General features: G+C 39.7%; 1 protein-coding gene across 1 annotated transcript in view; it reads left to right on the forward strand.

Moving 5' to 3' along the window:
* The window catches only part of GUCY1B1 (guanylate cyclase 1 soluble subunit beta 1), a 48,407-nt gene extending 34,012 nt beyond the window's left edge, over positions 1–14,395 (forward strand). The window contains exons 10-14 of the mRNA XM_083457339.1: positions 1,842–2,079; positions 3,328–3,468; positions 9,981–10,135; positions 10,821–10,947; positions 12,431–14,395. Of these exons, the coding sequence (XP_083313465.1) occupies positions 1,842–2,079; positions 3,328–3,468; positions 9,981–10,135; positions 10,821–10,947; positions 12,431–12,454 (685 nt within the window). The 3' untranslated portion in view covers positions 12,455–14,395. The remainder of the gene's footprint in view (positions 1–1,841; positions 2,080–3,327; positions 3,469–9,980; positions 10,136–10,820; positions 10,948–12,430) is intronic.
* Positions 14,396–16,309: the final 1,914 nt, after the last annotated feature.

The following is a 16,309-nucleotide window of genomic DNA, read 5'->3' on the forward strand; positions in this document are numbered from 1 at the left end:
GACTCTTTACTGCATTATTGCCATAATTCTTATCAGTGCAAGATGAACTTCTTGAATGGATGTCCATGTCAACCTCTGTCTAAGATGTGGTTCTGACCTGTTAACAGTTTTAGATCATGCATATCCCTGTATTATTCCTCCCATCTTCTGTATTATGAGGCAGCCATTGACCTAATGATTATCAGTTTAACTTAGTGGAATAGTTAATATTTTATGAATCACTACTATGAAACTATGGTGTTTTGTTTTGGAAATGTTGACATTTTGGTCTAAGGAGTTCCTACCTTGGACAGGATAGCCTTCTCAGTCTTGGTATCAGTGATGTGGGGCTGATTCACACATCACACTGATTGTAGATATAGCACCACCAGAAGATTCCAGCAGGTGCATGCAGGTCCTTATTGTAATGGCGGCCGTCCACATCCTAAGCTGTTCTAAATGTCATAGGTGGGCCAGGAATCACTGTTTACAATAGCGAGCATTTGACATAGTCACTGACCCTCTTTAATAGTTTTATGCCTTCTGACAATCTGAATATGATTACAAATTGGAGCTGGTATGTGAAAATAAGGACACAAACAAGTTAAATGAAAATTAATACCTATTAACTCATTCAGAATACTATATTAAGTCACTGAATAGCTGTGTAAACTGTATTTCAATGGGCTCAAACTGAAAGCATTCTGGAAGACTTCATGTACTAGTCTTTGAAGGAAATGCATCCCCTTTTATTGTTATCTCCCTTCATTATCTTTCTTCCCTCTGTTTTCTTCCCTCTGTCTGTTTTCCCTCAACGTCTCATTAGCTTTTATGTCTTGGATCCTAATGTTTGTTTACTGGCACATAATCTATCTATCACTACCTGAATCAGTTGAGCTTTCAGAATAATAAAATATTTCTAGACACCATAAAAACTTAGGAAAAAGCTGGCTCGGGAGATCTTTGTTTAATTTGCATGCACATAATTTAAGGGCTAAACGAGATTCACACAATTAGCAATTATTAGGGGTAAAAGGTTAACGCTGCATGTCAGGATTCTGATCTGTATCAGGGCCCACACACTTCCAATTTGCTTTTAAAAAGCCATTCACATAATTCCTAATTGTGTGAATGGCATCTCATCTACTCCGAACCATACAATCTAAGTACCTTTTATGTGTAGTCTTTAGAATGAAACATTTCGCTTTTTGTGAATATTGTGCCTTGCAATTTTTTTGGGTGGGGGAAGACAGTAAATAATAAAATGTGAGCATATAACCCTCTAGCTGATAATGGATATCTCTGCTGAAATATCAATTTATCCAGACTGGAAGTGCTTGTGGGTGTGTATATTCATCTCACTGTTGTCTGTTTGACCATAGGCATTGGTGACAAGGGAAATGAATACATATAACATGGTTAACTCTACCTCTGTTGGGTCATTTTCATTTTTCTTAAAGCTATTGCCTGTCCCCAACCATTCTCCAGATAAATCTAGAGTATGTGACTTCTTTGCAAAAGATTAAGGGCACATTCCATGGAACATTACGTATTTTTATGTACCATCAATTTCAACTACAGAGATTTAAACACATGTCCTTAAGAGTTTAGCAGTGCTTTCTCATACCTATATAGTTTTGCCCATTTTATCTTTTAGTATTCTAGGAACATTTTTAATGCACACCAATGTCTGGTGCTTAAAGAGTATGACTTCTGCCATTAATATATTTTTTAATAAGTGATTGTTGGAAACCTAAAATGTATAAAATCAGCTCTCACATGAAAGCTTATTACACCAAAAAATGACTCATGTTTCTCTCTTCCTTTTTTTTCCTTTACTATTACTGTCCAACATTATGCAGCTTGCTGTATTCTGTCCTTCCTCCATCTGTGGCCAATGAGCTGAGGCACAAGCGCCCTGTGCCAGCAAAGCGCTATGATAATGTGACCATACTTTTTAGTGGCATTGTTGGGTTTAATGCCTTCTGTAGTAAACATGCCTCTGGAGAGGGAGCCATGAAGATTGTCAATCTCTTAAATGACCTTTACACAAGATTTGATATCCTGACTGATTCACGAAGGAACCCCTTTGTTTATAAGGTAAGCACCACTGCTTCATTTCTGATTTTTTTGTTTGTTTGAGATAATGCTGCATTAAATGAAAATTAATGTAGAAACAGCCCTGTAATGATGAAATTATGAAAGAGGTGTATTACCTGAGCTCAGTTCTGTGGAGTATTAGAATTTCCCATTGATGCAATAATGGTTTAATTCTTTGCAAGAGAAAACATCGCACTGAAATAAATTTATTCTGAAGACAAAATAGCTGCATCAATGTTGATTACAGAAATTGGGGAAAGTGAGTTCCTGACTCCAAAACACTTTACTGATGCTTCTTTCTGAATCCAAATACCTGAGGCTAAGCTGTGATTTGTCTTAGTGTCATGTCCAAGTCATGATTTTTCTCACTTGAGACAAGAAATCAGCTGTAGCCAAGGTTTGTTCTTTGTTTACTACTCATGTTTTGAGAAACAAACCATAAGCCCATGTTCAGATGCTAAGCCAAACCATGGCTTACCTCTGGATAGTGTGGTAGTAGGAGGACTGAGAGGGGAATGCAGCCACTACAGCCTTTGCTCCAGGAACCTGCATGTTGACTTGTTCACAATTTGTTTGGGCCTCTCCCCACCCCTGATTTATTTTGTTTGTTTGATGCAACAATAGCTAGAACAGTCTCCAAGTGTTTTAGCTGATAGCGAGTTAGATAGATCAAGATTCTTGCCCCTGATGAAGGTTGTCTTCTAAATGTATTTGGCTGGGTATATCATATGCTATAATCAATTATATTTTCCAATCTGAAATTTTGCTTGGGTTTCATTTTTTGTTTGTTTTTTGGTGCCACCCTTCCTTTCCTTCTTCATTAAGCTTTCTACACTAGGCCTCTACACTTGCTACCTATCTAAAAAATAATGTGCTTTTCTCTGATTCTTCTATATTTTATACCATACGTTACTTTTAGAAAGCATCCTGTGATGGGGCACAGATCAATGGGCTTCATCCAATGGAGTGCTAAGTTAAAGTCACTTGGCGGTACACTTGTGCTGCCGGAACATTGATACACATGGGAAAACACAAGCACATTACTAAAGATGGTTGCACAACAGATTGCACAACAAACTTTTATTAGTGCAACTGTTGTGTTGGATTCCTTTGTTGTGCAACCTTTAAACTGCACCATCTGCTAGTGCAAGGGCCCTTTCTGTTTCAAAGGTATGGCTAGTGTTTGTAATAACACTGTTTCCATGTAACCAAGAAAATGGAATAACTTCCAACTTCACATTTTATTAGGTTGAGACAGTTGGAGACAAGTATATGACAGTAAGTGGCTTGCCAGAGCCATGCATTCACCATGCACGTTCTATCTGCCACTTAGCATTGGATATGATGGAAATCGCCGGACAGGTTCAAGTTGATGGAGAGTCTGTACAGGTTAGTAATTGACAACATGCTACTGGTCCAACTTTCAAGTATGTGTAGCCTAGAAACCATGGGGCAAGATCGTACAAGACCAGTATTGGGCACTGATGCAGAATGCAACAGGGAATGGTTGAGGAATACCACCAAACTAAATATACTTCCATGTGAGAATTACTCCATATTTCTTCCCACCATTCTCATCAGTGCTTCCCCTTCCCCTTGATAGTGTGCATTGAGTTTGGTGGTCTGGATCATGTTGAGGTTGTTAGGTTGTTCCTTCCCTCAAGACTGGTGCTTGGGACATTGCAGGAAAAAGATGGCGCCGAGGTAAGACGCTCTTATCGGAGCTCAAAGAAATCTTTTAACTAAATGCCTTTGTTGCTGGCTCCTCTCCTTCTTTTGGATTTTATTTCCTTTCACTACTTTGTTGTGCTTTTGAACATCTTATCTTATCCTCCTCGGTGCCGGGACTTAATGAAGTTTTAACGAAGGCTCTCAGACATTCCCTCCCGGGCTTTAAGGCACTCCCACCCAGTTTCTCATTGACTCCGCGTGACAAACTTATTCCAAGGATTTTTTAAGGACTTTTAAGGATTTTCCAAGGATTTTAAAGGACTTTTAATGGGCTTTTAACCCTAAAAACTACAAACTCATAAAACCACAAATTTCTCCCACCACCTTTAATTTCGTGGACCCCCAAACATCTCAGTTGTTTTAACAAACTGAGAAGAAGGGGGGGGGGTACTGCAAAGGAGTGCTCTAATTGGACCCAGTTTTAAACTCCTCGCAGCAGCCCACCTAGGACTGAATGAAAACTGAATGAGATTGCGACCTGAGAACTTTAACACTTCATCACTCTATTTAGAAACCTGATCTCATTGATTTAAGAAGAATCTGCAATGAGAAGAGCCAAAAGACTCAGGTGTCTTGATACAGAAACTGACGCAGAGCCCTCCGGTTTCAAACAGAGTAATCTAGATAATTATCTGCTACCTCAAAAACAGCACATATCTCCTCCCAAAACCTTCCTCAACTCTTTACATGGAAAGACAGTTGAAGAGATATCCCTAGGAATAAACGAGGATAAGGCTACTACTCCCATAACCGAGGCACAAGTACTAATTGATAGAAAGGTGGAGCTGCTGGAGGAATGCTGCCTACTGACTGCTCAAACAATTCAAAAAATCTTTGAACAATTACAAAACATCTTCAAGAAACTGGATAACCCAGATGAAAGGAGGCAACTCATTCCCCTTTTGCCATCCTTAATAAGCCCTGGAGATAAACAGAATAAACACAAATTTATACCTCTAAACCAGCCAAAAATCAGAGGAAGCCCCCCTCACTCAGTCAACCTGATACTGAGGCCATGTGAGATTGTTCTCCACATCTTTCCATACAGAGGGCCCCTACCTTACTGGGAGTCATCCTTTTGGGCCAGACATCATCTAAATCTGCTCCTAGGCCTTGAGGGGGGAAGGACTGACTTAAAAGCAGTCAAGAGGCTCACTAACGATGGATATTCCAAAAAAGTACTACTAAGATTTGGTAGTCATAGAATTCCAACCAAAATCTTAAGGGAAAAGGCTCATTTAGCCCAGAAAGGAATTATTCCACGTCGACACTTTGAAGATATATCACTCAGACCATTGATTGCATCCAAAAGACAGAACAAGATGAACAAGGCCATTCCACCAGAAGCCGATATCTGCCCTACTCCCGTGGAAGAACCCAGTAGATGGGAGAAACCGCAGCCAGCTACCCGGGAAATCACGCAAGAAAAATCCAAGCTCCCAAACCATGCGATTGTAGCATCAAATAACAGCCTCGCCCTTGACACAACAGACTGGACAGTCCCAGAAGAAGAAGATCTGCTGAGTAATTTTACCAACCTGCCAGATAAAGAACAAATAAACATACTCAGTAAACTGACGAAACTACAGGCCAGATTGACCGAAATTCACCAACAAGGTCAACAAAATGCAGTAGAAACAATACACAATCAAACTCCACACTTACCAGCCCTCTCCCCAAAATGCATAGTCAAAAAGAGAGCTACTAATGGAACTTTCAGATGCATAGATGCAGAGCTTCAAATCCAGCCTCCTTTAAAATATGAAATGACAAGGAAAAACTCCAGCAATGAGACTACAAATTCCTGGCTGAGATATCAAATACTAGCTCCAAACGAAATAGGTACCCCTTATTTAAGTACTACAAAGGATTCTAATATTGCCGAACAAAAGATGACCTCTAACAGACCTGACACACTGAGCTCAACATCAAATGAGACTAAAGAAATGGAAGTAGAGACTGAAAACAGTCCCACTGTCCATAATAGTCCACCAGCCACAGAAATTTCTCAGGAACAAGGAACAGCTAAGGAAGAAAATCAAGAAAGGGAGGAAATTTTAATTTCCCGCACTCCAAAAAAGAATCTAAAAGATTCACCATTATGTCCCCCACCGAAAGCAACGACAAATGGCTGTATTGGCACAAGACAAAATCCCTCGCTGGACTCAATAACAGAACTAGAATGACTAAATGCCATCAACCAGCCACCAACTCAAAAACGGATCCTACGTTTGCTGTCCTGGAATATTGCAGGGTGGGGAAACAAAGATGGAGACCCAGACCTAATGAACTTCTTTAAAGATTTTGAATTAATACTTCTACAAGAAACATGGTCAACTAGAGATATTAAAATCAATGGATTCTCCTCCTATACGAAACCCGCATTGAAAACAAACATGAAGGGCCGGCCGAAAGCAGGGTTCTGTTGTATGATCAAAGATAACTTAGGGTTTGAAATCAAGCAGCTAGAAAAATGCTTACCACTTGCACAAGCTCTACTTTTAACCCAAAAAGACGATACTTTGCTACTTGTAAATGTCTATATCCCCCCATCCAAAAACAACAGCAACAGTGATAATTGGTCACAACTAACCTTTTATATAGAAAATTTGACCGACAAATACCCAAATGCCTCATTGATAATAGCAGGTGACTTTAATGCCAGAGTGGGAACCAACAATGAACAACTATGTAGCAAACTAAACTGGAACACTGATAATGATATCGCACATGCCCTGAAAATAGGACGATTCTCCAGAGATAGGGTTGTAAACAACGAAGGCTTACGCCTACTAGAATTATGTAACAACTTTAATTTGCAGATTGTGAACGGTACAACAAAAGGCGATAGAAGCGGGGAGTTTACATACTTCTCCCCCCGAGGATGCAGTGTCACCGACTATATTCTTGTCCCTTATAATATTATAAATTCGATCATAGACCTCAAAATTGGAACGCGTACTGAAAGCGACCATCAGCCATTATTGTTGTCTATTAACTTAAAGGATGAAACCAAAATAACCAAGCACAATATCATAGAACCCTCTCAATACAAACAAATGACCCAATTAAAATGGTCCCAGGAAATGAGCGCAGCAGTGGGGCAAAAACTCACAGCCAACCTGAGAAAGCAAGTATTATCCAACTTAAAGACCGCTAATTCCTACAGCGATATTCCGAAAATTTAAAATGAAATCTTCCAAATGTTCGTAGAACTCGGTACTCCACCTAAAGCTTGGGTACTTAAATATAGCGCTAGCCCTTGGTTTGATGATGAATGTTTCCAGCTAAAAAGAAAACTGCGCCAAACATTTAAAAATAATCGCACTAAACTAGAGCCCTCTTATCTTGATGAAAAAAGAAAATATCATTACATTCTGGCCGAAAAGAAACAGAAATATGCAACCCAAAAATGGCTACAATTACTCGACTCAATTCAGAGTAAAAACAACAAAGCGCTCTGGAACCTAGTGTACGGAGGATTGAAAGCCGAAAATCAACTAACTCTACCACCAATTGCAGAATCCAAATGGTCCCAATATTTTACATCTGTATTTAACAATCTACACAGTGAACTTAAAGGAAATGAAACCACTAAAAATAAAATCAATAAACTCCAGGAGTGGCCAAGGGTAGAAGAAGAGGAAATTAGAGAGATAGTTAAAAATTTCAAATCGGGGAAATCTCCTGGGCCAGACGGTCTACCAATAGAATTATTTAAGACCTATATAGATTGGTGGGCAGAACCCTTAGCTCACTTGTTTACTCTCATAGATAAATATGGGATCATACCTGAGATATGGTTAAGATCAATAATTATCCCAATCTTTAAAAATGGCGACCCAAAAGAACCAGGGAATTATAGACCGATAAGCCTATTATCAGTGATAGGGAAAATCTACGCTAAGCACCTTTTATCTAAACTCCTCACCTGGATGAAAAATCTAAATTTACCAGGGAAAGAACAAATAGGTTTCTCCAAAGGTTGCTCTACATTAGACCACTGCCTTATACTTATGCATTTGGTTGAAAAATACAGATCTCAAAGGCAATCTAAGATATATGCTGCTTTTGTAGATTTTCGTGGTGCATTCGACTCAATTGACCGCCCAAAGCTGTGGAGGAAACTCGCAGAATTAAAAATTGACCAGCGCTTATTGATTCTAATACAAAATTTATACTCTTCCAATATCTGTCAAGTCAAACTTAACACCAAAGGTCACCTTTCATCAGACATCCCAAACTCGAAAGGGGTAAAACAAGGGTGTATTCTTGCCCCCTCTCTATTTAATTTATTTTTATCAGACTTGCCAGATCACCTTCAAAAAATAGAATCACATGCCCCTAAACTTAATCAGAAACCAGTTCCTCTGTTATTATACGCAGACGATGCTGTTCTACTATCATTAACGAGCTTGGGTCTGAAACGTCTTATATCTTCTCTGATCCTTTACTGCGAATGTAACAAACTCTCTATAAATTACGAGAAGACAAAAATTTTGGTCTTCTCGAATGGTTGGAAATTAGAGAAATGGAAAATAAGAGGGCAAGAAATCCAACAAGTGAAAATCTATAGGTATCTGGGAATCTTATTCCAGAGCAATTTAGGGTGGGCAAATCATCGCACAAATGCCATAAAACAGGCAAAGTGCACCTCATCAGCAGTTGCCCGTTTTTATTATCAGAAAGGCAATCAATTTATTCCTGCGGCCAATCAGATATTCCAAGCAAAAGTGCAATCCCAGATATTCTATGGAATCCCGCTATGGGTCCAAGCATATAATAGTGATTTAAAAAAGATTCACTCCAGCTTTTTGAGACGTATTCTAGGACTCCCAGCTGCGATTAAATATGAAACAATGTGTGCAGAAATAGGCATACACACAATGGAATACTGGGCCTGGTCCACCTCAATAAAGTACTGGTTACGCTGCCATTTTCGCTGCCCTCCATCAAGTCTGCTCGCAGATTTGCTCAAAGACTCCTACAAATCAAGATGGTATCAGTACCTCGAAAAAAAGATTGAATCTTTAGGCATCGAGCTGGAGCCCCTGTACAATTCTAATGAGCAATACATTTTCCATAATATCCTAACTAGACTAAAGGATGTCGAGAGGCAAAATATTATGGCAGCTGTAAACAAAATTTGCTCTCCCATATTCTATGGTTTAAATATCTTAGCTGGCAGAGCCAATTACGTCACTAAATTAATAATCCCAGCCCAACGTAGGGCTTTTATGCTGGCCCGTTTGAATGTTTTTCCCTCAGCATTTGTCAGGGGAAGATATCAAAACATTCCCAGAAACAAGAGATTCTGCAGATGTTCTATGAATGTCCCGGACACCGTAGAGCATATTCTCTTTCATTGCCCATTGTACCGTACGCTCCGTCAACGCGTGCTGTCCCCTCTTTTGGGTGGTCTGGAACCCCAGCAAGGTGAATGTGTGGGATTCTGCCTATCCGACGTTGACCAAAGGGTAACGGCGGGGGTAGCCGAGTTTTTGGTAGCAGTTCTCCAAGGAGCAGGTTAACAAGGAAAACCACTGACTCTATATGCATATATATATATATGTATGTAGCCAACTGCTGCCTTTTTATATATATTTCAAGGCTTTTATATCTTATTTTCTCTTTTATGGTTTTATTTGTATAATGCCTAATAAAGGTTTGATAAGTAAGTAAGATAGTGTGCATTGAGTTTGGTGGTCTGGATCATGTTGAGGTTGTTAGGTTGTTCCTTCCCTCAAGACTGGTGCTTGGGACAGATGAAGGGGACATTAGGAGAATGTGGGTTGAGATAATACAGCAACATTGTTCCATCCTCTTGTAGGATAACTCTGTCTTTTGGAAGCTCTTTTGCTTAACAAGCACTCAGGTAGTGGCTTCGCTTGTTTTATTTTTTTTAACAAAGTTGTATATATCCCTTTGTTGTAGTGAAGCTTCTAAGTTGTTTACAGAAATATTAAAATTACCAGGAAAACAATTTAGAAGTAGTTGTGCAATGGTTACATTTATCTCCCCACAAATGCTAAGCCGTCTACCCACTACTTATGTAATTGTTTATTGTGCAAATGCAAAATTGCAATGCTGTATGCATTTCACTTCAAACAACTTGGTAACATCTTTTTATTATTGTTTCTGTTCATCTATATTTTTGTTCATTTTAAAAGATAACAATAGGCATCCACACAGGAGAAGTAGTCACAGGTGTAATTGGCCAAAGGATGCCCCGTTACTGTCTTTTTGGAAACACTGTTAATCTAACAAGCAGAACAGAAACCACTGGAGAGAAAGGAAGAATCAATGTCTCTGAATATACTTACAGGTGAGAAATTGAGTGTACAGATGGCTTATAGCAATATCCATAAAACAGCTTTCTTAGAACAATGGGCTTACTTTTTCATTTTTCATAACCACCTTATATCAGCTGGTTTTTTAGGGGGGGGCACACTGCCAATACTTACCTGCATCACAGAGCAATTATAACCCCTGGCTGGGGAACAGTCAGACAGAGTGGAGAGAGTATATCTGACAGGCTGGGAGATTTTTCTTTTTTGGAGTACCAACTCTAGGCTGCCATGATTGAGAGGTACATAGATTGTGACCTTTGGGAGATCCATAAGACTTTGGATCAGGCAGATACAAAATTACTGGCAATTTGGGCCTTCCCAAAGGCTACCACAAGCAGGAAAAATGCTGCTGGAGGCTTCCTGTCTGACTGGGTACAATGAGGCCCTCCGTAGTGATGGAGCTCTTCCCTGTCATCAGAGATCATAAGAAGGTCAACTCTTCCAAATCCTAAAACCCTCCAGCTGCAAAGATCAGGGGGTTACAGTTGCGAAGAATTATTCCATATGGATAAAGACAATCACCTTCAGATACTCTGGGTGTTATAGTCTCTTTAAAACGTATTCTGACATCTTTAGTGTATTGCAAGTCTTGGCCTGAAAGCACTTCATGAAAGTGTATTTTGCAATTAATCATTTAGTTATATCTCTTTTTATTTGCAGGTGTCTAATGGCTCCTGAAAATTCAGACCCACAATTCCATCTGGAACACAGAGGTCCCGTTTCCATGAAGGGTAAAAAAGAACCAATGCAAGTTTGGTTTTTGTCCAGAAAGTGCACAGAGACAGAGGTATGACTAATCAAAAAGTGCTTTTAAAAAGAAGATGCACAGAATATGTATGAACAGTCAGACTCATGACAGACATTGTTTTTCTTGCAAAATTCAATGTTCCCTCGAAGAAATTAACCTTCTTTTTTAAACCCATTAATATATTTCTTGACAATATATTAATTTGTCCCTGGTGTTTATGGATTTGTTAGAAATCAGGCTTTCTGCTTCAAAAAGTCAACGAGAGAGTGCTAAGTCTTTAAATTTTAACCTCACACACTTTCTATGTCCTACTTTGCTGCAACTGGTATTATGCAATGTCTGTGCCTAGGAGTAGCAGAAATTTCTCACCTTGCTTCTCTTCATTTAAAATTATATTGCTGTCAGTCACCTGTAATATGCACACAACATCCCCTTAGTACAGTGGTGCCCCGCAAGACGAATGCCTCGCAAGACGGAAAACCCGCTAGACGAAAGGGTTTTCCGTTTTGGAGGTGCTTCGCAGGACGAATTTGCTATGGGCTTGCTTCGCAAGACGAAAATGTCTTGCGATTCCTGGGGTTTTTTTCCGCTCCCCACCCCCTTTTTCTAAGGCACTAAGATGCTAATAGCCTTTTAGCAGCTAATCCGCTAATCCCTTAAGGCTTTAATAGCCGCTAAACCGCTAATAGTGCTAATCCGCTAATGGGCTTGCTTCGCAAGACGAAAAAACCGCTAGACGAAGAGACTCACGGAACGGATTCTTTTCGTCTTGCGAGGCACCACTGTATTTGTTTTCAGAAACGGATTGATTTTACCAAAACATATTTGCAATTTAGCCTTACGTAAAATTGAAAGCCACTATTTGCTGAAGCTCTAAAGTTGAAAACTCTTCACTCCAAATAAATTGCTTTAAAGTGGTGAAGTGCATAGTAATTATGGCATCCTAATGAGCAGGCTTTACTATAGAGCAATAGATTTATATTCTAACAGATTGTGAACTGCTAGCAGAAGTAACTAACTAATTGCTTTAGTGCGCAGTCCTAACCCCTGGCTTGCTGGGATGGGGCTTGAAGAAGCTGCACAGCCAGTGCTCCATCCCTAGTGCTCATGCCATCCAAGGCAAAATAAGGGGGTGGCAGGAATAAAATGTCCCTCTCAGAGAACCTGCCTGAATTGGGCCTATTGCTGCCCTACTGCTGGCATATGACAGCAGCAGAGTCCTGTTTTAAAATGGGAATTTTCTCAAACATCAATATTGTGGAATGTTCCAGATTCCACAAGGCAATTGGAGACGTCCGTGAGGAGGTATTTTCTTATTTTAGAGGAATTTAAACTATCAAGTGCACTTGAGAGTAACTCCCATGGTTAAATATGGGTTAGTGTCACTCCCAAGATACATAAAGTATGTGCTTCCTCAAATACCGTTTTAATTTGTTGCACCCATGTGAGAATATATCTTATCACACATTATTACCACAAGCTCAACTGTTTCCTTTTCAAACTTTTCTCGCATGCCTTCAAGGATGTAACGCATGATGCTAACTGAGCCAGGCGAAATGCAAGAGGACAAAGAACAGAGTGGAACACTGTGTCCTGCCACTAATACAGCCTGTTTGTAATTAGATGTGACTGCTGTTGCTACATTTGTGTCTCTTCTGTTTGTTCATCCGAACTGTGCCAAACAATAACATTTTCACCAAGCTCCTCCGCCCCCCTCCCACCGTGCTGCTCTTTGGTCACTCCCCTTTTGATATTGTAGTAGGTCTTCTGTGGGTCTGTGTATCTCAATGTCTTTGGTCTCCCATTCTTTTATCTAACACAAACTTTTTCACATGCCATAAGGGATATAGTGCTTCACACATATGCTTCTCATCTACATCTTTAGTGACTAATCACCACGATCTTTATGATGCTGTAACTCAAACTGTTTCTGGGAGGGAAAAAATTCCAATTGATAGCAAGCATCATGAGCTCAGAGAATGGATATTTTTATAGCCGTGATTTGGCATTTTGTTGTAAAGTTTATACTAATCCATCTGCTTTCCTCCAATCTGCTATTGTGAAATATTGCAGTTTGTTCTAGAAGGTAGCTTCAGTACGCTGGTGGTTGCTCTTTTACTATGTATTAACTGTCTGCTGATGCAACATACGCATTTTGTACATGGAAGAGAAGGGTAGGTTGTTTAATATTATGTTATAGTAGGAAATGTGAGTCAATTTCTGTTCTAAATCTAATTGTGTTCTCTCCTGTTTCTCCTACTGAATTCTGGGGGTAAAGATGATTCATGCATACTTGCATAATAGGTTGTTGGACAACTTTTAATATAATGCATAATGATATTATTACTTTTTAGACCAGGGGACATTTCACAGAAAAAAATGGATACCCAACCTTGAGGTCCATAATAATGAAGAATTTGGGGGGCTTTATTCTGAAATTCAGAAGTTTATTCTGAAATTAGGAGACCTATAATAAGTCACAGGTCTCTGTCATTCTGCTTCTTGCAAGGCCCATACAGAGGCATTGGCAAAGAGTGTCCCATGTGACATATACAGTATAGGCATGTGCAAAATGACCCTGAATGGTTAGGCTACAAAGCATGGATTAGGCAAATAGCTGTTCCTCCCCACAAAAGTATCCAAGAATACAAGTAAGATTGTTATTGAAGAAAATGCCATGCTTTGTACTTTTTAAAGGAAGAAGTCACTCTCCAAAGGCACTAGGAATTTTAAAACATTAGGCTTCTACCATACAGTCTTTTCTGTTGCCCTGTCCCTCTGGGCAGAGCACCAGGAATGATCAGATGTGCACTATGCAAGAAGCCTATTTCCACAACTAGCATGGTGGCAAAACCCGCTGCGCATTCTTGAAGATTCCCTTTGAAATTTGCTTTCCCCAGGATCTGGTTAGAATGCTCTCTTGGGTGAAATTGAGGCAACGGTATTATTTTATAGTATTTCCCAATAAGTGAAAGATATGTTTTGGATATAGTTACCAAGCCTTGTTTTATTGCTTGAAAAAAAAGTATGTCCATTATTATATAAAGAACCTTCATTATCCAGGTTCATCATATGTGTGCCTACATAGACCCGTGTAAATGTGAGCTGCACTTGTATTTTTATGAACTTCTGATTATCTTGTATTCCAAACCTGTCAGAACTAATGAGCTCAGTTTAGATATATTGTAGGAATAATACAATGACTCCTAATTCATTTCATATTTTTTGATGATGCCTTTATAAGATATGAACATGTACATATATGTATATATACATAAATATGAATGTAATGTATAAAATTTGTCAGTCTCTAGTTTATATACATATATATATCTAACCAACATAAAATATATGTATAAATGTTTTATGTTAAGGTGTATAAGGAAGGTCTTTAAATTATGGGCTTTTTCTCACTGAAAGGGTTTCTCCCTGTGGAAAACCATATGTTAATATTGGAAATGGTATAATAAATACAATTTATCCCCTATCTTCTGAATTAAGTCTCCCTTATTTAAGTAGATCATAATCCAAGGGTGGGGAGTCTTAGGCCCTGCCTCACATATGAAGAGTTTTTGCCTGGCCGGAATGTGTCCTTGAGTGATGCCTCTTGCTTGTTCGGATGGCGTTTGTGAGTTTGCATAGAAGCTAGCCTGCTGTAGAAAGGTGAATGTTTACATGTGTTGCTCCTCCCACTTTTGCCTCTGCCCCCACCAACCATTGGCACATGATGCATAGAAGATTGGACAGAAGTGAATGTGGCCCTCAGGCTGAAGAAGGTTATATTCACCCTTGTTGTAGCCCATGGCTTGATCGCAGACTCACTGAATCCGTAGGCTGCATTCCATTGCAAACCATAGAGCTGAGATTTTGATGGTTGATTTCCAGAAATCTATGAACCACGCACCCAAAAAATCTCAAGACTTTTATAGGCCAGATTGGGCCTGCTAGTGTATGTCATGCTGCATTTGCTTTAGGGTCTATTTGGATGCTCTGCTAAGCGAGAAGAAAGTGTATGTGAGCCCTGCTTTCTCTGTCACCACTTTTGCATCTCCTAGGAAGGGGAGGTTTCCCTCCTCGCTACTTTAGTAGAATCTTCAAAGCCAGCCTGTTTATAATAGAGCTTAAACTTGTACTGTAATAGCACACATCTTTTCATTTTGCATTATTCATTTAGGTTCCAGCCCCAAACACACTTACTTAGGGGACTGACGCCTGAGTGTTCACATTTGTGTGCTATGTTGGCTGAGGTCCATATTTTCATTGTACTTTATGTTCCAAAGGAAAACCTTATTAGAACCAAATACTAGAATTTTCCACACCTGCAAAACAAGCAAACAAAAAAGAAACTCACATAAGGTTAGTTTCCATAAAAGTTAAACCAGCTCAGTATATTTTATTTTCTTCCAGCATTGCAATCTATAATACTGCATCAGAACTGCAGAGCTGATTAATGCCAGAAACAGCTGCTATCAACAACAGTTCAAAGCCTTTAAAATGACAGGAAGACAAATCATGAGACAAATCATGGTGGGTACAAGATACGAAGAGCCTTAAGGTTTCCAGCACCATCGTTCCTTTAACATTGGTGCAAATCTATTACACACTTCTTAATTATAACCATGCTTCTGGGGGCACTAAATTGCTTTTGAAAAAAAGATGCTCGGCGCTCTCATTTTAAATTCCTGTTTGCAAGAGTCTGAACCATGCCATCGATAGAGCTAACAGTACAATCCTATGAATAGTCGCTTAAAAATAAATCATTTTGAGTGCAATGGGGCCAACTCTGAACTACGTGTATATAGAAATGCACTGTTAATCAGATTCATTGTAGCATGGCATAAATGGCAGTACTGTCAGGTGTCCCATAAGAGCTGCTCAGTTCAATTTATACCAATCATGCTGCCCTTGCCACATAAAGAAAACAACCACTGATATGTTTAAGGTATGTGCCTTATGCAGGGGCACCCCAAGAACATTTCCTGAAGAAAGAAAAGATTGTGCTCCCTCCCCCACATTCCAGGAATAGAAGCTACCCAGGGTGGCAGTTAAATCTTCAACAGTGGTGCTGGGACATCGTCCTCCTCCACATCCAAGGGCAGCCAAGTAGCTTAGGTTGTGCAGTGCTGCTGCCCATGTTGCACACTCAGTTCTGTCCTCTTAAGACCACCACTAACTCATCACTGCTTGATGACTTGTTCTTCAGCAGGCAATTGAGTGAGATAGCCAGCCAGTTCCGGCCAGCAACAAGTAAGAATTGCTGCTACCAGGACACTAGTCCACAAGCACAAGAGTTGCTAGAGGATGACCTCAGGAGGACCAGCCAGGGGAAAGCTGCCACTGCCTTCAACCCCCAAAAATCTGCCTCACTCTGCCTAATGGTACAGTTGGCTGAGTTGTTTGC

This window comes from Podarcis tiliguerta (genome assembly GCF_965153285.1).
Source record: "Podarcis tiliguerta genome assembly, chromosome: 9".
NCBI lineage: Eukaryota > Metazoa > Chordata > Lepidosauria > Squamata > Lacertidae > Podarcis > Podarcis tiliguerta.